We start from the raw sequence: 26,035 nt of genomic DNA on the forward strand, positions 1-26,035 counted from the left end.
AGTTCAAATTTTGATAAATGTTTATCCCACCTACATGCCCGGCACAAAATTAGCCGTCATCCCTACAAAAATAGCTTCACCATCGTTGATAAGGTACATGCCATCGGTGCCACGAGGCAATTTTCATGAAGGAGAATACAAATTAACATTTGAATCAGTGTCTGAATGATTAAGATATCGTGTTTCGATAAATTGTTGTGCAAACTTTGATAAAAAAAGCAGAAAACAATTTTCAAAGCACTTTGAATGGACAATTAATGGCTAGTGTTTCGAGACAAGGGCTACCTGAATTTAAGCCGATAAGAACATCTTGGGCAGAGATTCGAGGGCTCGAAAATTTAGGCAACGTAAATCATAGATCCCGAATTATGGATGAACCCAAGAGGAACAAATGGTTTAAATGGAGGCTTGTTTTAAACAATAACAAGGCGAGACCCCAACATCGGGAGCTACATTATCTACACTTTTCGAGAAGGCATTAGCTACTTAAACGTCTACCTGCTCTTTGATACAGAGAAGATGCAGCAAACAGGGCCTTCTGTTATTTGTCCGTCTCTAAGAAGACTAGAATGTCTAACCCTTTGCAGATATCATAGCAAAAGTAGCGCATGCTCCTCAGTTATATCAAGACCCTGAGTGTTAGTCTGTCCTGGGACTTGAAGCAGACCTTTAACCTTCGACCTCGCAGCTTAAGTCTCCCAGGAACCATCAAACTCGCAAAATTGAGAGGCACTCTATTTTTTTTACCTGGCATAAATAAATTATCCTGCGACGGTGCTACTCGTGATATAAATAACTTACACAATCACATAAGAAATGTTATGTTTACAATAATGAGTTGTGGAAAAATGATAATTTGTTGTTTTCATTTGAAAATGATGTAGTGTTCCAAAGATTTTTTGACGATTGTAGTTTGCTTATGCAGAGGCTAAAAATCAAGGAGGTATCAATGAACTAGAGGGAACGAGATTGGCGACCATGACGAATGGTTTAAATTAACATACCTTCCAAGGCAAATAACGCAGCGGCCAATTTTTTGTTTTGGACACTAGTGGCCGATTTTTTTATTTTGGACACTGGCCGGTGTCAGAATGTTTTATTTGAATTTTGACGATAGCGTCTGATGAAATTCACCTTTCAGGCGTTAAATTTCACGTGTAGTATCAAGTGATTTTTTTTACGTAAACAGACCGCGAAAGGTCGGACATCCGGTCTCAAGAAAGTTACTAGGTGTACGAACTACGAGTCGCTATTTCACGTTCCCGTTACTATATGATTTTTGCATTGCTATAAGTCTCAAAAACTCGGGAAAACTCCAAAGTTCCAGGTTTAAAATGTCCAATCAGAAGAATAAGAGCGACTTAAACGCCATGAATGTGGCAGAACTGAAAAATATTTGCAGGAAAGTGGAGTTTCAGTAAGCGGATATTCGAAAACTTCGCTGGTAGAAGTCGCATCTGCATTTGAAAGAATGGTTTTGCCAGTAGATATATACAAACTTCGAAAAGGATCAAACCAATGATACAGACAATTTAATTATTGATAATATGCTAATTCCCAATCCATTTTCCCTGAAGACAGCGAACAACTTCAACCACAAGTGGCCCAAGCCATGTCACAGGCTCTTTCACAGTGGATTATTAAAGAGTTTGTATAGTGGTTTAGTTGGACTTGCTTTTGAGCTTTGTAAACGTAAAGTTGTGTGAAATAATCAAAGAAATAAAGTCTTACCTTCATAGAGAGGTCTGTGTTGTTCTCCTCGTGATTTGAGGCCATTTGGATGTTTTTTAGCTTGACGCCCTAATCTCCACCGAGTCACGGTTCACAAGTAAGGGAAGGTAAGAAACTTCTGTTGACACATGCTCGCCAAAATCGCTCCAAAACAACAATTAAACACTTTCCCTCGAACTAAAACTTTGCAGCACGAAAGCCAAATAGTTGCCCTTTAAGTTCACCGAGAAAATCCCACAAAAGTTGGTTTGTCGAGCAATCAATCCAGCGAGAATTTCAAATTAACAGCCGTTCTTAACTCTTCTAATGCGTGGAAGGAACATCTTGTCTAGCTGAGAGACCGTTAATGCGCGGTATACCTGGACCCTAGTCAAATCTCTCTCATCGGGTCCTCCTCATAGTCTTCTTACACCAACCCTTCACACATACTAAGGTATCCCGGGTAAGTTTTCATATATCCGCTTACTGAAACTCAATGTTCCTGCATATATTTTTAAAGTCAGTTCTGCCACATTTCTAGCGTAAAAGTCGCTTTTATTCTTCTGATTCGACATTTTGAACCTGGAACTTTTCGAATTTTTCCGACTTTTCGAGACTTAAAGCAATGGATAATTATATAGTAACGGGAACGTGAAATAGCGACTCGTAGCTCGTACACATGTAGTGTAATCTTGAGACTGGATGTCCGAACTTTCGCAGTTTGTTTACCTAAAAAATCACGTGATACTACACGTGAAATCTAGCGCCTAAAAGGTGTCTTATCCCAGATTCCAAGCGTGCCTCTAACTAGACCAATGGTGGCCAAGAATAAAATAGAAGAAAAGTCACATGTGACTTCAATGGTGAAGCTACAAGTGGCTTTTTTTCCTGATTGGTCCACTGCATGATACAGCATAACAGTGATTCCTTTATTCAACCATTGGGGAGGTTGGTAATTTGATGTTATTACTGATGGATCTGCTGAGTTGGCAGTAGCAACGGGCGTCGTCCAGGTAACCGATGATGAACATTTTCCTCGTTCAGCTAAAAATGACAAGGTGCCTTTTGGACATGTGACAACAAATGTGGGAGGAACAACATCTGGAATGGAAAAGAGTTCGTTAGTTTCAACCAAAAGAACAAACATAAATCAAGCTAATATATCACTTGATGTCAGCTCTAAATTGACCTTCGTACTGAGTTTTATATATATTTTTTACGATAGAAATGACGGATGGACCACTTGTCGTTTTCCCAATCTTTAAGCTCGCAAGTAATTTATTTTATCAGCACGTGCACAAAACATCTTTCTGACTCATTATCAAAATGCCAGAATTTATCATGACTTGGGTTGAATATTCTTTCAGTCTATTAGTTTTTAAAGACAAGCAAACAAAAGGCTTTAAAATCTCTCCAGAAATCATATTTAACCAGCATAAAACTCATTGCTTTCCATTGAACCAAACATCAATTAAAGCTTAGGATGGCACAAACACTATAACAAACGCGCAAACGTTTTCGGAAGCTAATTAACAATTTTTCCACGAGCGCGCGCTGGATATGAGATGATAGATGGCCAACGAGACGCGTAGCGCCGAGTTGGCTATAATCATCTCATATCCAACAAGCGCGAGTGGAATAATTGTTTTATTAAAAACGCCCTCAAGAAATTATTTTTTTTGTGAGAAGAAACCGGACTTTTTAGCTCCCTTTTGATTTTAAACTGACGCGTACGCTTACCATATTTGTAGATTATGGTATATTGGCTCATATACCATAATGGCTAGGCCAATAAAAAGGCTTGAATTGCATTGTCCGATGATCGAGTTTTTAATAAAGTTCATTATTCAGTGGTAGAAAAAAACAGCGCCGTCTTCAAAATCAGAGAAAATTATTTTTGTTTAGAAGAAAACACGATTTGCGAGTGTTCCTCGCTGTTACAAAAAATATTTATCAGTAAGCTATTGTGTTGTGGTTTCTGCAATGAGCTATGTTATTTCAGTCTTTTCAACTGTGTATGTTATGTTATTCTATGATCGAATCAGCCCATATTCGTTGGGAAAAGCTCCTGTTTAAGAGGAAGGATGGTGGAGACCGAAAAAAGAAGAAATTTTCCTGAAAAATTATTTTTAAAGAATATCCCCTCGATTCATCGCCACAAAAACTGAAATAGTCCTCTTAGCAAGGTGACAACAAATTAAAACTGTAACATTTCCCATAGTCCCCACTCCACCCCTACACGATCTATATACTAGCCTCGCTATCAACTCAAGCAACAATATAAGTTTTTTCTTTTCTCTTTTTTTTGTTTTTAACAAAACTTCTTTTTCAGATTATCCTAACGATGAAGAGATCTAGACCTTTAGCGAAAAGGGGGTGAGTTGGTAAGTTTCTCGTACGCGGCTTTACTGCTCTAAAACAAAAGAAAATATTAAGAAGTATTGGTCAGCGTGTAACTGAGGGGTGAGGGGTGAACACCGAGGGGTGAGGGGTGGGGAAGAAGGGAAATGATAGTGAGGGATTGGAGGATGTGGCGAAGAAAGAGTTGGGGCCGGTTGTTTAGACAAAGTTCAGCCGTTGTTTGATAAAACCGCGTTCTAAACTATCTCAAGCTGAATTTAGGTTAATGTTCGAACATTTATTTTGGTGAAGAGTGTCAAGAGAGCCGAAAGCTAGCAGTGGAAGGACATTCGTTAAGTGAAAACGACCCTCTTTTAGAGAATACGTGAGAGCCACTGCTTACAGTTTGGGTTAGGTCTCTGGTAAATAACCGCCCCTTAAGGGTATGGATTGCGGATTGTTGTCACTTTCTGGGAAATCAAGACAGGAGGTTTTCCTTCGAATCACCTGTACCAAGCCATTCCATCAATTAAACTGGGGATTTTTTTCTGTACATGAACACCGAGTGCTGATTGAGAAACGTTTCAACTTCCGGTGCACAGACTGATCCAAACCCCGAGTAGTACTCTAACACAGTCAAAGGTCTGCGCGTAAGCGAATGTTGTAGTGGCCAGATGGCATGCTTTCAGATTGTCAAAACCAAATTTATAAACAACCGCACAAGAGAGAAGTCTTAAATTTGAAAACCGTGTAACTTTCTCAATGAACTCCTAACAAAATGGAAAAACCGTGGGAAACCGAGATTGAATCAGCTCTGTGTACAAATAGTCTCCATCTTTCGTTTTCCCTTACTTTTGCTTCTTTTCCAGATTTACATGTTGGAGCTTTTCAATGTTTTACCTCCTCGAAAATTTTGCGAGGGGAATTGGCACGTGGCCATCAAAAAGTGATCCCGTCGTGCATGCCTTACGTTTTACCGTTTTGTTTAGTGCTCCAAGGGTGAACTCGGTGAATGTAAAAGTAGGAGACGCCCATATGATGCCATTGCACATGACCAGTATAATTTTCCTTTAACTTTCTGTAGGGAGAACAAAATCCTCCGCTGTCCAGTATTGTCAGTACCTCCTCGACCAAACTAATCTACGATCTCCGCCCCCTCCCTCGGGGGTGTTTATTGGGTAGATCCAATCAATCGTCTCGGGTTTACTGCGACACGAGGACTGATGGAGGAGGCTGGACTCTAGTTTGGAGTTATACGTTCACCAGATACGATGATTTCAAAAGTGTTGCAAACGCTGTGAAACCAAGGCCAAACTGGCCAGTACATGGCTAAGATGGCATATCAACTACAGCTCCACTAAATGAAACAGATAACAACGCCACGAGCTTCTCACTCTTCAAAACAACTCGGCAGACCAATCCAACCTATCCAAAGTCCACGACCAAAGCAATAACACTCGCTAACGAAAAGGCGATAGCGGACGATATAATTTTCCATCACATGTTCAATATTCTCTCTATGTGTGCATTACAGCCGATCCTTCAAGAAGCTGTTATCGAGTACATCAAAGCAGTAGATGACGATTTTGAAGATGAATGTATATGTATGTATATGAGGATATTTATCCAGGGTAGCCCAGTTCAGCAACTTAGCTGATTTAAATGGGGCCTTGTGTAACGCCCGCCCACCCCACCCCAGGGGAGGACTTCAACCACAGAGTAATCTCGGGCGTGGGAAATTATCGTATCCTACCCCTAACCTTGCAGGAGAAGGGGCCTACCGTTTATTCGTCCTTATCCGAGAAGACTAGAAAATCTATCTATTTCTTGATATTATAGAAAGGTAGCAAATTCTCCTCAGTTATTACAAAACCCTGAGTGTTGGTTCGGCCGGGGCTTGAACCCTCCAACTCCCGCAAAACAATCCGGCGATCTACCATTGAGCTAACCAGAAGGCTGTTAATGAAGATATGATAAGAATGTGGATGAATCGATGTTCACTGTTGGTGATTGAAGAAGAAGAAGAAAAGAAGAAGAAGAAGAAGAAGAAGAAGAAGAAGAAGGAGAAGAAGTGAGTGGTGCCTATATTCGAGTTTATGGCGTCCTTAATGATGTTATTAAATCTGCGACAAAAGATGGCACAAAGGATGAAAATTACAAAGTGGTTTATGGGGCTGTAGTGTCATTCTCAAAATTTGAAGAACTAGAATCTATTTTCGTGGAAACAAAAATAACTCCCCATCTTAAGATGTTCAGCTTAAAACTTGAATATATGGTAATAGGAAAGAAAAACCAGAATTCTCCGGGAGGACTCCAAAGTCTTTGAGTATTTATTCTGGTGGCCCTTGGGCCCTTGGTGACACCTGCTATGACCACTGTAAGTTTGAAGCAGAGCTAATCTATTATTAATTGCTGTTAAATGATTGAATCAAGTCACGAAGGTGGGGGACCTGACAAACGCAACATGTTACAACAATTGGGTATTGTACAAAGCCACCTGCGTGAAAAAAATCGAGCAAAAGACTACTTTAAGCGAGCATTGGAGATTCGTCTGAAAAAGCTGAGACCCGAAAATGTCAATGTTGCAAGTTCTTACAAAAGTCTGGGTAGTTTACACAAGGCCCTGGGTGAAACAGATCAAGCAAAAAGAGTTTTATAAGCATGTTTTGGAGATTCAACGGAAAAAGCAAGGACCTTATCATGCCGATGTTGCAGCTTCTTACAAAAATCTGGGTAATTTACACACTGCGCTGGGCGAAACAGATCAAGCAAAACAGTTTTATAAGCGTGCACTGGCATGGAGACTCGTCTGAAAAAGCTGGGACCTGAACATGTTAATGTTGCAACTTCTCGCCACAGTCTGAGCAATTTACACAAATCGCTAAGCGAAGCAGGTCAAGCAAAATGGTTTTATGAGCGTGCACTGGAGATTCGTTTGAAAAAGCTAGGAGCTGATCATGTTAATGTCACAGGTTCTTACAACAATCTTGGTAGTTTACACCGTGACGTGGGCGAAACAGATCAAGCAAAAGACTACCATAAGCGTGCACTGGAGATTCGTTTAAAAAGGCTACGACCTGAACATGTTAATGTTGCAGGTTCTTACAACAGTCTGGATAGTTTACACAGTGCGCTGGGCGAAACAGATCAAGTAAAAGACTACCATAATCGTGCACTGGAGATTCGTTTGAAAAGGCTAGGACCTGAACATGTTAATGTTGCAGGTTCTTACAACAATCTGGGTAGCTTACACAGTGCGCTGGGCGAAACAGATCTTGCGAAAGACTTGTATAAGCGTGCACTAGAGATTCTTTTGAAAAAGCTAGATGCTGACCATGTTGATGTTGCAGCCTCTTACAACAATCTGGGTAGTTTACACAGTCACCTGGGCGAAACAGATCAAGCAAAAGAGTTTTAGAAGTGCGCACTTGAGATTCCTTTGAAAAAGCTAGGACTTGAACCTGTTAATGTTGCAGGTTCTTACAACAATACCTTTAAATGCTTGTGGGCCATGATTACAACTCCCAACTCAAGCTTTTATGTGGCTGCCGTCTATTATACTCCAGATCCGCCATATTGTCCTGATGATTTATTGGAACATCTAACAAATAGTTGTGATCGTTTATTGACTGGTAATCCTAACAGCAACCTTATAATTTGTGGTGATCTCAATCAGTTAGATTACAAAGATTTTCTTACGCCACAAAACTTATTCCAGATGGTGAATACACCAACAAGAAAGAACAAAATTTTGGATGTTTTTATTACAAACGTCCCGTGTTTTTGGAGGAAAGTATCGGTCGCTCATGGACTAGTTCCATCTGACCATTCTGTGGTCCTGGTATATCCCAGAATCCCACTTGGCTGAAAAACTGCGATGTTTAGAAATGTTCGTGATCATCATAAACTGGATATGAACAACCTGTTGCAGTGTCATAACTGAGACAATGTTTATCAAAATGTGAATGGAAAACTTAATCTTTTTTGTTCCAACATTAAGTCCATGTTTGATGAGTTTTTTCTGGGTATATCAGTGCTTGTGTCTAATAGGGACTCCCCGTTCTTTTTCCTCTCATCAAACACCTACTGAACCAACGCCTACTGAACCAACGGCGGAAATTGATTCGGCGAAGTAACATATCAGTAACCTGGGTGAAACAGATCAAGCAAAAGACTACTATAAGCGTGCACTGGAGATTTGTCTGACAAAGCTGGGACCTGAAGATGTTGATGTTGCTGCTTCATACAACAATCTGGGTTGTGTGCACAATGACCTGGGCGGACTCGAAGAGGCGCAGCATTGTCTAGTTCTTGCATTGGCAATTTATATCTCTAAGTGTGGTCAAGATAATGTGAACGTACTGGAGGTGACTGAGGAATCTATCTCGGCTACAACAGAAAAGGGAGACAGTCGAGGATCATAAAGCTGTTTTGAAAAAGAAGAAAAGATGCACGTGTCGATAGTCTAGTAACTGTGCAGCTTCACAGACGGTGAAGGCTTTTTGTTATAATAGCATTCAATCATGCATAAACTCAAAAACTAGGGACGAGCTTTTTAACATGCCCGCCCGCCGTCTTCAAAGTTCAACAACACAACGCATATGGTTACCCGTTTTCGGGGTGCCCGTGTAAGTCACTCAGGGGCTTTTAAGGAGATCCCCAAAGGTTTTAATATTACAACACTTTTGATTTAATTTTACACGTTGCTGTCTCTTTGCTCGTGAGAATTGAGACTGTTTAAAAAAATACTTAGAAAACAAAGACTACTAGTCTCTGCGGAGTTCTATCGGTTCTTGCTATTGTTTTCATTGAACAAAGACTGATGCATGATTAATGTGTGGGGTTATATGGAATTCTTGCCGCTTGCAATTCTACGGAAACTAAACAGTGAGAATGTGTACGCAGGATAAAATCGTATAAGTCGCCATTCAGTGCCTCCTCTTCTGAATCATGATTTTTGATTGATTGGCTTGAAAACATATCACTTTCTTCGCATCAGCAATGTATGATTATAATGTAAAAGATACGATGAAAATATGAAGTTCATATATTTTGAACTGCGATTATAGATACGTATGATGCACGATCCTCGCAGTAGGGAGCGCTATTTATGCAATAGCGAAAATCAGATCTGAAAAAAGATCAGCCCTGTCGGGATTCGAACCACTGACCTCTGCGATACTAGTGCAACGCTCTACCAATTGAGCTAACGAGCCAACTGGGAGCAGGCCGTTAAGTTGATTCGTAATAAACCCGTGATGATAAATTAGATACGATGAATATATGAAGCTCATATATTTTGAACTGCGGTTATAGATACGTATGATGCGCGATCCTCGCAGTAGAGAGCGCTATTTATGCAATAGTGAAATCAGACCTGAAAAATATCAGGCCTGTACGGGATTCGAACCACTGACCTCTGCGATACTAGTATCGAATCCCGCACAGGCCTGATTTTTTTCAGGTCTGATTTTCGCTATTGCATAAATAGCGCTCTCTACTGCGAGGATCGTGCATCATATGTATACTGTAAAAGGTGGCCCGCTAGTTTCGTAATGCTTCATAAGTAATATCTGCAACATAAACTAGCACAGGCTGCTCTTGTAACAAGGGCGGTTTAAATGACAAGGTTTCCTAATGAATAGGCTAAGACTCAATTCCACTGAAGATCTCAGTCTGTGAAGTTTAGAAGTATATTAATCCATTGCGAGACCTCTGGTGATTTTTTTCCTTAGATTTTGAAATGTCAATGAAATAGAAACTAACACTAACGAGTGGATGCTTGTGCGGTTATTATCTTTCGATTTTGCATTTGGAGCGTGCAGCGGCTCCTTTCCTTCCTGCCCCTCGCCTTCCCAAGTATTTAAGCGTGGTATTTGTTGTCGCCTCTTTGGGTAACTCGTTATCTTCTTTGTCATAATTTTGGGCGGAACCCCAATAACTGAGTACCAAACTTTCCTGGCACTTGCTTCATTATCTCTCCCCCTCCACACAAGTCAAAAATGTCTGTGTACGCCTTTGCTTTCGATCCGTTGCGGTGACGTTGGCGTGTACGTCGTTCGGGTTTGATGGCTCTGTTCATGTCGTAGAAAAGTCACACTTGGGTTTTTCATCTTATGATAAAACAGTACCTTTATTTGGGTTATTAAGACTGAAATTGAAGTTTTTCTTTGAAATCTGAATAATTCGAAAAAAAAGAAACACCCACAGCATTGGAAATGGTTTCTCGACACAGAATTTAAATGAGCATTTGAACTTGATATGATACTCGTAAAAAATGAGAAAAAGAAAAGATGCAAAACGCATATAGAGAACTTTATTCGGCATTCGTAACTCGTACGCCGTCCAAGAAATGGATTGGAAATGTTTAAAAAGGCAGTTTCATTGTTGAATCGCTGCTATTTCTGTGCGATAACGTTACTGTTGATATCTGGAAGATGTATTAGCCTTTTTCGGTTTTCTCTCATAGATCTGCCGTATTAGAAACTATCACTGAATAAATGCTGTAAAGCTAGATGAGAGTGACTCTAGAGTGAAGTCGGGGATATAATGTACAGAAACCTAACTTCTTACTAACCGAGTACAAGGGCAATACTGAGGAATATTGGTCCGAGGTAGTGGCAGTCCGGTGCACTCAGTCCTTCCAAACTCACCAAGGGCCAGTATACCCCACTATAGCTCGAGCATGTCCAGTTTTCCTGGTATGGGGACTAGCTCCGTGCAATAGGCTCTCAAGACTTTTGCTTAAAGGATCCCCTTACGCTGCCCAACCGGCAACCAGTGCGCTTGCAATTGCCTTGCTAAGGCCACCGTAGTGTGTAGTTTATCTACTATGCTGCTTTGGAGTCAAAGTGGACTCCAAAGTAGAGTAGACACCACTTCCCAAGGAGACATATGGGGTCAGTGTTAGTAAGGAATAAATTTTAATGACTGGCACCAACTGAAAATTTACTCTAGGGAGGCATTATGATTCACTAAAATGAATATTATTTGGAAGGCTCAGCTGGCTAACCCTTCCCCTTTCAGATCTCTTTAGGAATTCTCTTGACTTTTTCTATACAATTTTTTTGATATTAGTTAAGAGAATTTGGTATTGGATCAGCTGATATTTCCTTAATTGATAGTATTCTCGAATCTCATCACTCAATGTCTGCCTGATATTATTATTTAAACCAGTAATGACATTGTAAGGAGTAGTTATGTTGTGATCACTCATGCATCAGAGTTGGCATAAATGCTTGCCTTCCAACAAGTTAGTCTGGGCTTGGATGCTCTGCATCCTCTGCAGCTTGTGGTTAATGGATAGAATTCATCCTCATTGTTGGTTTGCTCTGGGGTCTTTGAGGGGAAAATTTAGGGTATTCTAAAATGTCAACTCTGCAGGAAATTGTGATTGGAAAGCCATTAATGTGTAAATTTGTGAATTTTTTTTTCTTTAATAAATAAACAATAAATTTGTGATTTTGTCGATTTGGTTTAATTTACACCAAACAGCGCAGGTCTGTGATAAGAGGGTGCTTCAAGAGGAAAGTGAGATTTTAGTTTTTGGCTCTAAGTGTTGTCAATTTTGAGATTCTTCCAGAGAATTTTTTTTTTCTCGTTATTATAGAACTTTACCAAAATGCTACACAGTCAGCAACGACGTAGCGATCTTTCTTTACCACAATGTATAATATGCATTATGATTTTCAGCCAGGCTGACCGTGGTAAATTTCACCCTCAAATCTCGCTTTAGTCTATGGTCCAGTCTGGTATAATTTTAGAAAGAAAGTATGGCCAAAATGTTGATATCAGAAGAACATCCAAGTCAAAATGTACTTGAAGTGTTATTATTAATGATGAAGTTCTTGTTGTATATAAACAATGTATAATGATGTATGATGACAGTTTTACCCTGGCAGAATTATACTTATGTTAAAGTATCATAATGGTGATTTTGAATTTCTTTGTCAACTTCAGATACTGGTGTTACATCTAAGGAGTGAATGATTTTAGCCCTGGCATCATGATGGCATCTGCTGGTAATGATAACAGCACCCGAAGGAACTAAAAGGGTTTTTGTTCTTTTTCTGAAATTGCCTGTACATCATTCAAATCATATCTGGTCCACTATTGCTTGCATTGGAAATTGGCCCAAAGAGTTAAATATTAGAAAAATATGGAACAAACGGATATATTGAGTAAATATGAATAAATTATTAGTAATAATTTATAGCAATAGTGGACCAGACATGATTTGGATGATGTTTTTTTTCCAATATACAAATAAACACTGTTTTACCACAACTCCTATGCTACATTGTAGTTCTGGTCACTCTGACCATCTTGTAATAGCTGACAATGAGAGGGAAAATGTTTCTATGAATGGTGAAATCAGCTCACAAGGCTCATCCTTCCAGAGCTTATATCCCATTTGCAGTACTAGCTTGAAAATTATGTGTAGATCTGTTGTGGAAGTGTCAAGCCTGATCTACAATGGAAATTCTTTTTCCAGCATCACAACTGAATATTGTATGAAGCTAATGAGAATAAAGGAATTGAACATCTAAATCTAAATATCTGATATGCAAAGGGCAATACAGCCCATCTTCAGCAGGTATCCCACCCATCCCAACCCAGGGGAGGACATCCATCACACAGTAATCTCGTGCGTGGGAAATTGACGTCTCCTACCCCAAACCCTGTAGGAGACGGGGCCTACAGTTTTAATATGTATTCATCCTTATCCGAGAAGACTAGAATATCTATCCATTTCTTGATATTATAGAAAGGTAGCAAGTTTTCCTCAGTTATTTGAAGACCATGATTATTGGTCCGGCCAGGGCTCGAACCCTTGACCTCCCGCAAAACACAATCCGGCGCTGACTAACCAATTGAGCTAAAAAAGAATCTCTTGATTGCTGATCAAATTCTCCTTGTAAGTTCTAGAAAAAATTTACAGTGAACAGTATTTAGAACATACAATCTGCATTGGGTGGATGTTAGGGGTAGACGTCATCATCATAATGTTCGGGTATGCCACCCAAATGCAGAATCTTAACGTGAAAAGACTCCCGAGCAAGTCTACAGGCAGCATGAGAGTGAGAAGAAACGTCAGTTTGCCAACAGGGTCATGGAAGTCGAACAAGGAACTTTTACGCCTTTAATATTTATTACAATAGGTGGAATGGGCACAGAATGTAAAATATACCATAAACGTTTCGCCGAGTTAGTATCATTAGTATCAGAGCTATGCAGGCAACATGTCATGGATTCGAGCCAAGGTTTCATTTGCGCTCATTCGTTCAACTTTGCTATGCCTGAGAGGATCACGATCCATCAGAAGAACCCTCGATATCATCGACTTAGACTTCTCCCTCGACAACGCTATTGCCTGTCCAACGTAGTTTTGCGAATTTTATCAAGTTTCATATATCCTTTCTCTTTTTCTTTTGTTTGTACCTTTTTGTGAATTTATTAAACTATTATGATTATATTTTAGAGCTAGTGTAACTTTATCTCTTGAACAATAAAGACGCATTTTTATTTTAGTATCGACAATAATAATATTGATGATGATGAAAAGGATTAGATTGTAAATAGGATTTTAATTGAAATCGGAACTATTAGTAGATCTTTTTCACTTTTAACTTGTATATGGTTATTTGCTTTGAGTGTTATTAAAATTTGATATTACTATATAATTTAAAAAATATATTATTATTATTATTATTATAATTATTATCTTCTTGTACCATTTTCCCGCAATTGTTCTTGCAGTTGTAATATTTGATAGCTTATAGTAAGCGTTTTGAGATACCCTGGAAGGTTTATTAATTACAAAGGCTTGCAGACCAGAAAAGGGAAATTATTGAAAGGTTTATCAGACATATCAGAGTGGGAGTAATCAAAAACTTACTTTACTGTCTTAAAAAAAAGTAGATGAAAATGAAAACTGAAAAAAAAAAAAACAAACGCAAGAAAAAACAAAAACAAAATATGGCAAGCGTACGTGTCAGTTTAAAATTCAAAGGGAGCTAAAACTTTAATAAAATTTAATAAAATTTAATAATTTAATTCAACATTTTTAATAAAACAGTTATTCCACTCGCGTTTGTTGGATATGAGATGATTATAGCCAACTCAGCGCTACGCGCCTCGTTGGCTTTCTATCCTCTCATATCCAACGCGTGCTCGTGGAATAATTGTTAAATAGTGGAAGGACATCAATAAACCTTCTTATATGGAGTCCCTGAGACCCACTGCTTGTCCAACGCGGTTTGGGTTAGACTTCCTGTAAATAACCTGTCCTATGAGGCATTGTTAATTAGAATTATATTACTATCCTGGTATTACTATCCTCCTCTGGGAGACTAAGGCTCAAATTAGCTAAGCTAACTTGCCAATACAAATTGAATTGAATACCTCTTGAAATTCAATTATTGAGTAATTGAAGGTGACAAAAATCTAAGTCATGCAGGCAAGTCCGTAACTCGGAATGAGATATAGCAGATTGTCTTCAAATGACTTAAGCAATGTTAACGTTTATTCTGTTTCATCGGAAATAAGATAGCGTAAACACTGACAAACCTGATGGAAGTAACACATCTCACCGAGAAAAAGTTCGAACCATCAAGAATGTCTCACCATCTCCTTTCAGCAAAGATTTCTGGAGTTATTGGAAGAAACTGATTTTTCCAGTTTTTCCATGGGAAAAGTACAAATTAGAATTATCTTGTTACGATTGCATTGCTACAGATGTTACCCTTAAACAAACTAGTGAACAACAGACAATCGAGGTAAGAGTACGAATATAAAGCTTCCATTCCATTCACATGTGCAAATAATTCCTTTACTAGCCCAAAACGGCAGAGTATTTTTTTTTTTAATTGGATTTATCATCCACTCATGCTAGCATTTAGCATAGTTAATAGCCTAACAAGAGCAAATAAAGTGAAAATCTGGCAATTGCCGTCAGCGTCCTATACACAGCCAAACCCGCCGTAAGCAAGCTTGTCGTAAACGATCACCCGCGAAGAGTGACTGGGTGACCGCTTGATGCAGGTGCCATAGAATTTGGGTAAAGTGAACCCTTAATACAGTGTGACCGATTTCTGACAAACAACTTTGACCCGCAAAGAACAAGTGGAAAGACATGTATCAACCATTTGCCTATAAATATCATCCCATGTTGCCTTTGATCATTACTCATTAATCCTCAAAGCATCCGGTCTGATAATTTGATAAAGGTAAGAAATTTTCAGTCATCAGATACAAATCCTTAGCCCATGCGATTAATCCAGCCTCACTAAATCATACTTATCATTAGTGCATTACTCTTTCCTCGATATAACTAACTTTATTTTCTTGCTTTCTCCCCTGGTTACTGCTCATTACAGCATGTAATTATTAGTTTAATCATACATCCGAATTGTGAAATGTTTCATTATAAAAATTTGTTTTTATAATTTTTGAGCCACTAAAATCTATCGATTTATGTTTTTAATGTCTTTCCCACTCTTTTTATTTTTTCTGTCATCAACTTACCTGACCCTGTAACAATAAGGCGGTAAGTAACCATTAGACTAAGTTTTCTATTAACCCTCTAATGCATTATTGATTTGATCATTTTACCGCAAAAATAACTTAACCAAGACAATGTCATTCATAATTTTATTTTTATTTATTTGATTTGATTCAATCTAACGTTTATAGACTAGGTTATTACCAAAATTTAGCACAATTTAGAAGGTGTAAGATGTAAGCGATCTTTTGTTAAAAGATGAAAGTGTTGTAGCTAAAGTACGGGTTGTTTTTATTCGGATAATGTGAGCACAAAGCGTGGATGTGAGACTTAATGATACATTGGTGAACAGCGTAACTAAAGTACGGGTTGTTTTTATTCGGATAATGTGAGCACAAAGCGTGCATGTGAGATTTAATGTTACATTGGTGAACAGCGTAACTTCAAGATGGATTCGGATAAGAAGGTAAAGAGTATGTAAAATGTGCTTATTGACTGGGTGGGAGGGTCCGACGGGAAAAATATTTGTCTCGAGGTCTTACTCGTGCAGACAGCATGACCTCGAGCAGAAAGCCAAATATTATCCCATCCGGTCCTACCAAACTTAGTCAATAAGCTTTTTATCATATGACTACTAGGTGTTGAAGATTTCAACTTTTGTCGCCATAGGTAGGATGTACTTGTATGCAAAAGAAGGGCGCGCACTGCACAGCTAGTAAAAGCATTCTACATTAAAAATATTCCTCTTTATTTCCTCAGTATCTTTCGGGTTCTTCCTTCCTAAAATTGGGGTGTTTAAAAATGGCGTATTGGGCTTTTGAGCTCTGTGAATATACGAAGAGTCTCCCGGAACAAGCAAAATTTGTGGGCTAGCATATTCGAGCGTTTACGGGCGATTTAATTGAGAAATTCTCTGCAGAATGCATATCGAACTACGCAGTTGCGAATCTTCACAAGTTTGTTCCCACGACAAAAGAATTGTAACACCTAGTCGAAGCAGATTTTAAGAGTTTGTATGAGAAAATGGAGTCAGAGTTATGAGTTTACTCTTACACCTAGGGAAAAGGTAGGCTTGAATTTAAGCATTTCTTTTTCGTAGCGATGGAAGCTTTAACCGATGCAGGCTGCATTTCCAAGTACGCAGCGAAAGAATATTCCATTCTTAGACAGCTATTTTGAAAAAAAAATCTTTTCCCATACATTTACTTATACTGTTTCGGCGCTAATTTGCTTGTAAGACGAGAACCGCCTCCGCCCTATTGTCCCAAATTTCTGGCAATATTCAGTTTCAACTTTCAAACAGTTTAAAGGTCTTTTAGATCCTTCCACTTCTGCTGCTTGCCACCAGCAGTTCTAAATCTTTAAGACGAATTTTGAGAATGGTAGTCTACAGGTTTCAAAATACATTCATCTCTGTTGCGTCATGTTCAGTGGACAAAGCTATTCGAGAAACCTTTTGATCCTTTAATTTCAAACGAGCCCACTGCATGTTATGTCGGATAGGCAAAGGAAACACTTAATGTATCACAAGTGTCACTCAATCGTCAAATTACTTTCGGGAAGCTGATCGAATAATATTGTTCGAGATAGCTTAAAAACTACAGTAGCAATAAGAAACAATGAGCTACATTTTACATAGGTTTTTTTTTATTTATTTATTTCATTTAAGAGTTGTTTCATCCTGTTAGAAACAAAAAAAACAAAAAAAAAAAGGGAAACGGCCCTTAAACCAGTTTCCACTTTTTTTTACGAATTCCGACATGTTATTAAGTATAAAGAATCTTCCTCCATAGCTATCCTAGATCAATGTGGAGGTTACTTATTAATACCTAAAATAATTAACAACAGTTGACTGACTAATTGTTGTTTCCTTTCTTTCATTTTACCTGATGCTCAAAAGACGGTAAGTATCTATTTATTTTGCTACGTATGTTTATCCATTCCTTGATCGTGTTGTTTGAGATCAATGCACTCGTATTTCAAATAAGCCTTTGGTTGTATTTGCATAGACTGCATTTACTTTCGAGTGGCTGAATAATATTGATCGAGATAGCCTGGAAGTTACGAGAACAACAAGGGTTGTTCCATTTTGTTATAAAACCCGATTCCTGTTTTTTTTTTAAACGACTTGTAACATTTTTCTAAACTATGCGAGCGTCTGATTATAACACCCTTCGCTATTCTCTATTTGCAAACACTATGTGCGTAATTCACCGAGTCGAAATATGGCGTCCGATTTGAATGACCATTGTTTTCGACTTACTACCCTCGTCTTGACGTGGAAACACAAAGGGATTACCACATGTGTGAGAGGCTAGTCAGTCGAGAACACTGGCAATTCAAATTGGACGCCATATTTCGTAATTCTCCAATGAGTCAAGTTATTATCATTGTTAATCAAAATACTTTCGCTCTACTTCACTTATTCAGAGAAAGACCGAGGAGATCTGATTATAATCCATAACCAAAATAAAGAGAATGCAAGTATATATTCTCTGGTTAAGATTAAAAGCTCAAAGCTTAATTTTGATGCGAAACAGTCGAAGAAATATCCTTCTATTAACCGTCAACTGTGAACGTCTGAGTCCTTCATAATCTACCGTCAACCGTTTAAAGTCAGTTCAAATAACCGTCAAACGTCAAAAATGCCCCAACACTCCCCCTCCATTAACACCGTTTTTTAATTAAAGATACCAAGAGATTTTCCAGTTTACAACGTCTTGTGGATAATTAAAATCCCTCTTTAACAAGAAAACACCAACTTTCTTGGATTATAACATAATGAACAAATAGTACGCATAATTGCATTTTTTTAAAAAAACATAGTTCAGGGGGAAAATAAGCTCTAGTGAATCCAGTGACGGATTCAGAGGGAAGATCCGGGCCCACCCCTCATCTCCCTCCAAATACAAATACACAGCACAAAAAGTTTTGCAATGACAAGATCGCCTAACTGGCTGATTTTTTTTTTCAATTTGTTTGCCTTTTCTCCCTTCTGTTCAGTGTTTATCCGTGAGCGAAGAAGAGTGGAGGAGGTTGTGCGTTGGTCGACATATAAATTTGGACCCCTCTCCGTATTAAACTTTCTACAATGCAACCATGGAATCTATATAAGTATCGACCCATTGAATCAAAGGAATCTTACGCGTGAAGCATTTAGCGGCGACTGTCCGGTTTCCAGGCCTTCCGTTCGGTGAACTCAGAAGAGCTCTCCACACGGCTCCGAAGGCCCCTCCACACGGCTCATCTCAATCTCCCATTCATTTACCTCCACATTCAATGGCTCCACCTGAATTGTCCGCTCTTTGAGTTGCCTGCTCTTGATCAGGACTGAAAATTGGAAATGTTACATACTTTTGGAGTTAAAACAAAGAACGGTGATAAAAAAAATTATTTGCTTTTGAAAAGCAAAAAAAATTATTAATTTGCTAGTATGATTTTATTGAAGGAAGAGTACAACAGAAGCAGGACAAGGAGAGAAAAGGCAGAGGCACACAAGAGGTATGAGGCAGCAAACAGTGAAGTAAAGCGTAAGATCAAACAAGATAAAAGGGAATATTATGATACCCTAGCGACGAAGGCAGAAGAGGCTGCAGCACATGGCAATATGAGGGACCTCTATGATACCACCAGGAAGTTGGCGGGTAAATTTCAACAGACTAGCAGCCAAGTAAAGGACAAAGAAGGTAATATCTTGACTAGGGAAGATGAGCAGCTTAAGCGGTGGGCACAATACTTCAATGATCTCCTCAATCGTCCTCCCCCGCCAGAACTTCCAATAATACCGGAGGCTTCAGCTGAGCTGAATGTGAACTGCGGGAAGCCATCCAAATTAGAGATTGTGCGCTCTATCAAGATGCTTAAGTCAGGGAAAGCAGCTGGCCCAGATAACATACCTCCAGAGTCCCTGAAAGCTGACCCCGACCTATCAGCAGATATCCTCTATGGCTTGCTTGGAAAGATATGGGAAGAGGAGGAGATGCCCCAGGACTGGAACGAGAGCTACATTGTAAAACTGCCAAAGAAAGGTGACCGCCGGGAGTGCAAGAATTACAGAGGTATATCCTTGATGTCAACGGCAGGCAAGGTGCTGAACAGAATTATCTTGCTTCGTCTTCAGGGGGCTGTGGATGCTACACTAAGAGATCAGCAGGCTGGCTTCAGGAAGGACCATTCCTGTATCGACCAAATAGCCACACTTAGGATAATCATTGAGCAGTCAATTGAATGGAACACTTCTCTTTACGTTAATTTCATCGACTTTGAAAAGGCTTTTGATAGCCTCGATAGAAGTGTTCTTTGGTGCCTTATGAGACACTATGGCATACCAGGGAAATTCATTCGAATCATCAAAAATTCCTATGATAAGATGACTTGCAGAGTCCTTCATGCTAGTGGATTGTCAGATAGCTTCGCGGTCAACACTGGGGTCAAGCAGGGTTGTTTGATGGCACCGTTTTTGTTTCTACTTGCTATGGACTGGATCATGAAGGAAACAACTAGAGAACAGCGAAATGGGATCCAGTGGAACTTATTGGAGCAACTTGAAGATCTAGAGTTTGCTGATGATATCGCCCTGGTGTCAAGTAACAACCAACAAATGCAGGACAAAACAGCACGGCTAACAGCTAATTCCATCAAGTTAGGCCTGCATCCGAATGTGAGTAAGACCAAGGTTATGAAGGTCAACTGCACCAACAACAGACCAGTTAAAGTGAGGGATACCATCTTGGAGGAAGTAACATCTTTTGTCTACCTAGGCAGTGTAGTCAGCATTGACGGAGGTTCCGATGAAGATATCAAGGTCAGGATAAACAAAGCCAGAGTAGCTTTCAATATGCTGAGGAAAGTGTGGTCCTCCCATGTCATCTCACGGAGAACCAAATTTAGAATTTTTAACACCAATGTCAAAGCAGTCCTCCTCTATGGCTCTGAAACGTGGAGAACAACTAACCAAACGTCCCAGAAATTGCAGACCTTCGTCAATAAGTGCCTTAGGCGAATTTTAAAAATCAGTTGGACTGACAGGGTAACGAACGAGATGCTGTGGGAATTAGCAGGCGAGGAACCAATCATAACTCAGATCTCAAAGAGAAAGTGGAGATGGATAGGTCACATCCTAAGGAAACCGGCTAACAACATCACCCGGCAGGCACTACGTTGGAACCCTCAGGGCAAGAGAAAGAGGGGTCGTCCCAGGAACTCCTGGAGAAGAGGTGTAGAGTCCCAAATGAGAAACTGGGGCCACACTTGGGCCACTTTAGGAAGATTTGCCCAGGACAGAACCCGATGGAGGACGGAAGTGGTTAATGGCCTATGCTCCAACCGGAGCTAAGGGAATATATATGATTTTATTGATTGCTCCGACTTTTACCTAGATAATTGCCCTTGCGGATGATGAGGAGACAAAGTTATCGCTAAACTAGGGACCTGAACTATCACAAAACACGCTTGTAACTATTTATTATGCAAGTACACTCCTCAGATCGGATTGAGAAAAAAACACTACCACGTTGTTTGTTAAAATGAATTACGGAGACTTATTCGGTTGGTTTCAAAACCGGAAATTATACTTTAAATTCAAATTTTAAAAACATTAAAATTTTGGGATACAAACAGGTAGAATTCAAAGAGACTTGTAAGACAAGAAAGAAAAAAATTAACAAACGAACGAGTTAGGTTGATTCTATCAGTAATTCACGAATGTTAAATATGCCGGCATAATTATTATCATAATAAAACTAAAATGATATTATCTTTGTTACGGTCATCATGTAAGGTCGTAAGTCACGAGGGGGGTCAGAAATAAATTTAAATTTTTTGGACAAACTGAAAACAATGCTTCACAAAAAAACGAAAAAGAAATAGTGATGTTGGTGACTAACAAATATGGAGATAGCATGGAAAGGATTAAAGCATGTGTAAAAATTTGATGAACAAAAGGTAATGAAGTTGACTTACAGAGCCATAGCTGCAATTTAAATCGAAAAAATTTAATAGAGGAGACAAAGAAGGAAAAACTCTGTATCAATGTATTTAATCAAGTATTCTTAGAAAATTGCTAAACAATGGCAGCATGATTTCAATGTGCACCAAATATCAGCTGAATTGACAAATGTTCTCAAAATACCGACATTAGTCACGACAATAGAGATAATGATGACAATAATAACAATGTTAATAATAATACTGGAAAAATTATTCTTATTATTACAATAATAATTAACAAATTGTAGTTTTCGCTTAGTCGTTTCATTGTTTTTTCGACTTCAAAGGGTGAGATTGAGGAAACAGTTAAAGAGTGGGTGACATAAACAAAAAGAAAATATATGTAAGCATTAGCTAGCTTCTGTTACTCTAATCAAAGGTGGCTAAAATAAAACAAAACAACTGAGCTTCACCTGTCCTTCGACGCTTGCAGAAAAAGCAGGCAATCAGCGAAATGACAATCACCACCGCCACTAATCCACCAATGTAATACCACAAAGAATTAGAACCTTGAATGGCTCTTGGAACTTGCTCGGCTAATTGTGTCAAATAAATGTGGTCATTAGATCAATCTCAACGATAGTGCCTACAATAATAGTCATGTTACCGTCCAGAATGGCCTTGGGCATCCCTGTTGTGCATTATTTTAACCCGTGATTGACGCCTGTTCTTAAAAGCGAAATCAGTACTTTTTCTTTGTGTAGATTTCTAGCCAGATCCAGGGTTATTTTCCTGTGACCCTCCACGTGAATAAGTGTAGTGTGTAGCTATATACATGTATAAGGTTCTGCTACTGTTTCTAATCCCTTTTTAATTAAAAGATTTATATTTTCCAAGAAAAAAAAAACCGATAGCAAACCTTGGGGAGAACGTAAGAACAGAAGTTTTCTCCAATAAGAATGATCAGGTTACTTGATTACTGAAGTGTTATGTGCAACCTTAGACACAACAGTTATGACAGTTATGACAGTTATGTTCACAAACGAGCGGGCCACAAACCCAAGCTTATTACGTCCTTCACTAGAATATTCACCACCGTCCTCTTCCAAAACCTCACTGACAGAAAGTTCACTCTTTGTCTCATCCAAATGTGTATTAATTTCTTTCCAACTTCAGTAATGAATAATTATGTAGTAAAAATGTATCATGAGATCATTATTCCTTAGTCATTGGTATATGTAAAGGATATGGATGAGAAGTGGAAGTGTCCTTTTATTCCGGCTTAAACTACAAAATATAACACTTTCTTGAGTTAAAAGTTCAATGCATGACAGACCACAGTATGAAAATTTACCGGTAACATCGATCCAGATGGAGGCGTTAGCTTTGCCATAATCATTTTGAGCAGTGCATTCATAATTGCCTTTATCTTTAAAGGTCGCACGTCTAATGACCAAGGTGCTGTTGGTACTAAGAAGCACTCCATCCTTAGTCCAGTTGACATGTACTTCTGGATCACCACTCCAGTTACACTTCGTACTAAACGCCGAGTGAAGCTCAATGTTAACATTCTTGAACTCAAGCTTTATACGGGGTGGAACTGCAAAGCGAATGGAAAATAGAGAGATTGCAAATATGATAATTACAGATTCAAAGCCCCCATCTCAATGTATGTACAAACCAAATGCAAATGCAAGACTGATTTGAAGTATATAATTTAGATATATGAACAAAGTTGAAATGGCAAATTGGCCACCGTAACGATTACAAAAGCTTTTGTAATCGTTACGGTGGCCAATTTACCATTTCAACTTTGTTGACATATCTAAATTATTTCGTTACCCCCACCGACGCAGCCCCAAACAGTTTCTTTCGAAACTATCAGCCTTTATTCATTTGTGATTTGAAGTATAACTATGAGATTAACAAACTCACCCTTAACAGAAATGTTAACGTGTTTGGTATCGTTGCCTGCGTCATTCTCTGCTCTACAAGTGTACTGCCCTTCGTCGCTCTTTTTTATTTTAGGGAAAAGGAGAGACCAACTCTCTCGCAACAAAGTGTTACTCTTGAACCAGGTTATCTCAGGCTCCGGCCGACCAGCCACAATTTCACACGTCAAGTTCACACTGTTTCCCTCTATGATGAGATTGCTTGCTCCAGATATATTCACTTTTGGTCGAGCTGGGAGGAAAAAAAAACGGAAACAAATACAAAAACAGAAAACGGTGACATTACTAAGCACATAGCATTACTCAATTCTTATATTAACATTTCTCATTGAGATTTCTGGCCTTTTTTGTGCAAATTTTATCTTCACTCTCACAGACCACCTTGGACCGAGTCAGGAGTTACAATGCAAAGTAAATATAAATTGGTTAAACCCCTCTTTTGGGTACAGACCTACATGTTTTCATAGTTGCTTGATGTATTCATTTTCGCATCCATCTCATGTCAAGAATTCCATTCCCTTTTCTCAGTTGCTAAGACTTCGTCGTTTATGTAGTGACGACTCCGAAATTTTTCCACAATTTTAGAAAATTCAGAGGCAACGCGCCACTTTTTCGAAAAACGTGGTTACCCTGTTTCTGTCCTTCAAGCAGGTCACCACCGTGCCCAAATTAATGATCAACAATCAGCACTACTACCGTCACAGGAGGAAAATTGCGACCGCATCTCATTCACCCGCGCAACCACTCAGTTAAAACCATTCTTCTAAAATAATTATAAATGACCTCAAAATGATCCAAAGATTGGCACTATCTTTTCACAACCTCCAGTATTGTCATTCAAACGTGACAAAAACATGAGCAACTTTTTGGTCAGAAGTTCTTTTCAAACTAATGATCAGCCTAGAACTTTTAAATACGCTCGCGCACGAAGCAAAGCTTGTCCTTTCATTCCCAACGCTGATAAAATATTGGGACCCAAATGAGTCAATAGGATTACTCATTACTTCACGTGCACCTCGTCTCATGTCATCTATTGCATGACTTGCACTTATTGCAAAAAGATCCACATCGGCAAAACAGGAAGATGTCTAAGTGACCGATTCCAAGAACATCTTCGCAACGTAGGAAGCAATGAAAAGGGCTCATTAAAAGCAGTCGATAGACATTTTAATCTACCTAATCATTCTAAGGAGCAAATAACTGCCTCCCAGTTAGCTCAATGGATAGAGCGCTGGACTGTCGTGCGGGAGGTCGAGGGTTCGAGCCCCGGCCGTACCAACACTCAAGGTCTTAAAAAAAGTGAGAAGAATATGCTACGTTTCTATATCAAGAAATGGTTAGATATTTTAGTCTTCTCGGATAGGGACAAATAAAAGGAGGTCCCGTCTCCTGCAGGATTAGGGGTAAGAGGCGTTAATTTCCCATGAACGAGATTACTGTGAGATGGATGTCCTCCCCTGGGGTGGTTGCTGGGTGGGAATTGGTCCTGAAAAGCCCCCATTGGGAGTGGTCAATTAACATATGTATGTATGTTTGTATGGCAGTGTGCAATCTCTTTTTACATTTAGATAGCTAGGAAAGCTGCAAAACTCTTGAACTTAAAGTTAATATTTCAAAACGGCACTCTTAATCCCATAAGTATCAACGAACCTTTTCATTCTACTTATTTATTCGTGTTTTCCTCGTCACCATGTTCCCACCAATAGCGTAACTCCACTATCTGCATATAAACGCGCGCACAACCCACAATTCTCCTCTTCGCTCTGATAAAGGGCTAATGGTCAGAGCGTAGGCCTTTTAACTCTTTACGGTGGCTAATTTACAATTTCAACTTAGTTAGTATAACCAAATTACCAAAAATACCAACAGCCTTGCCGTAAGTACTAGAACGTTACATGATAACATTAGCACTTGATTATAATTATAATGTCCTTTTGTTTGTTTCTTTGTTTGTTTTCAGATCGCAGACCTCTTTAATTTGGCCTGAAGATCTGTTAATAGTAGTCTTCCATTGCAACGGACCAATTTATGAGCAGATAGAAGGCACAGCGACGGGGAGTCCGGTTTCCACAGTAACTGCTAACCTTTACAGTACATAGGGAGTTTTGGAAAGAAGCGATAACGTCATTATCCTACAAGCCAAGGATCCGGAAGCACTATGTAGTTGATACGTTAGTCATCTTTGATTGAGAGAGCTTCGATAGCTTCCTACAGTATTTTTACAACCAAACGCCTTCCGTTCGGCTAATCGAGGAGGCAAAACAAACAAATCCCTCGCCATTCTCGCAGTTTCAAGTGACACTAGCGCGCAGCATGCAGTCAACGCGTCGCGATCCACATCCGAAGTAATTGCATCGTTAGAAAAACGATTATACTTAATACAGAAAGAGAACGCACCGCGCTAATCAGCCGAAGCCGCTTTTAGCACATGACCAGCTTATAAAGAAACTATAAATCTCATCGAAAGGCACTGCTTTGCGTTACAACGATCGGCCTGCGGAATTAACAACTATAATTACTTAAACACGATACCTTTTTCAAACAATTAAAGTCAACAATATAATTATGATATGGTTTCACCTCGCATGGCTGCAGATATGAA

At 39.1% G+C, this 26,035-nt stretch overlaps 2 protein-coding genes across 12 annotated transcripts in view; one reads left to right on the forward strand and one right to left on the reverse strand.

The window, feature by feature from the left end:
• The window catches only part of LOC148731599 (sorting nexin-5-like), a 221,112-nt gene that overhangs the window by 138,926 nt on the left and 56,151 nt on the right, over positions 1 to 26,035 (forward strand). The window contains exon 1 of one of the 3 annotated variants that reach the window (XM_088759388.1): positions 12,050 to 12,071. The exons of the other annotated variants lie outside the window; for them this stretch is intronic. The gene's annotated coding sequence lies outside the window, so the exon portion shown is untranslated. Of the gene's footprint in view, positions 1 to 12,049; positions 12,072 to 26,035 lie in introns of those variants that run through there. 3 annotated transcript variants of the gene reach the window in all.
• Positions 17,179 to 26,035, reverse strand: part of LOC148731608 (uncharacterized) — a 136,763-nt gene continuing 127,906 nt past the window's right edge. For 8 of the 9 annotated variants that reach the window (XM_088759343.1, XM_088759342.1, XM_088759344.1 and 5 more), the window contains 4 exons: positions 23,417 to 23,665; positions 22,836 to 23,081; positions 21,955 to 22,077; positions 17,179 to 18,883 (listed from right to left, as the gene is read on the reverse strand). In XM_088759343.1, coding sequence (XP_088615469.1) covers positions 18,753 to 18,883; positions 21,955 to 22,077; positions 22,836 to 23,081; positions 23,417 to 23,665 — 749 coding nt within the window. In that variant the 3' untranslated portion in view covers positions 17,179 to 18,752. The remainder of the gene's footprint in view (positions 18,884 to 21,954; positions 22,078 to 22,835; positions 23,082 to 23,416; positions 23,666 to 26,035) is intronic. The other variant, XM_088759347.1, reaches the window with a different exon arrangement.

Source organism: Stylophora pistillata, chromosome 5 (genome assembly GCF_964205215.1).
Source record: "Stylophora pistillata chromosome 5, jaStyPist1.2, whole genome shotgun sequence".
In the NCBI taxonomy this organism is placed as follows: domain Eukaryota; kingdom Metazoa; phylum Cnidaria; class Anthozoa; order Scleractinia; family Pocilloporidae; genus Stylophora; species Stylophora pistillata.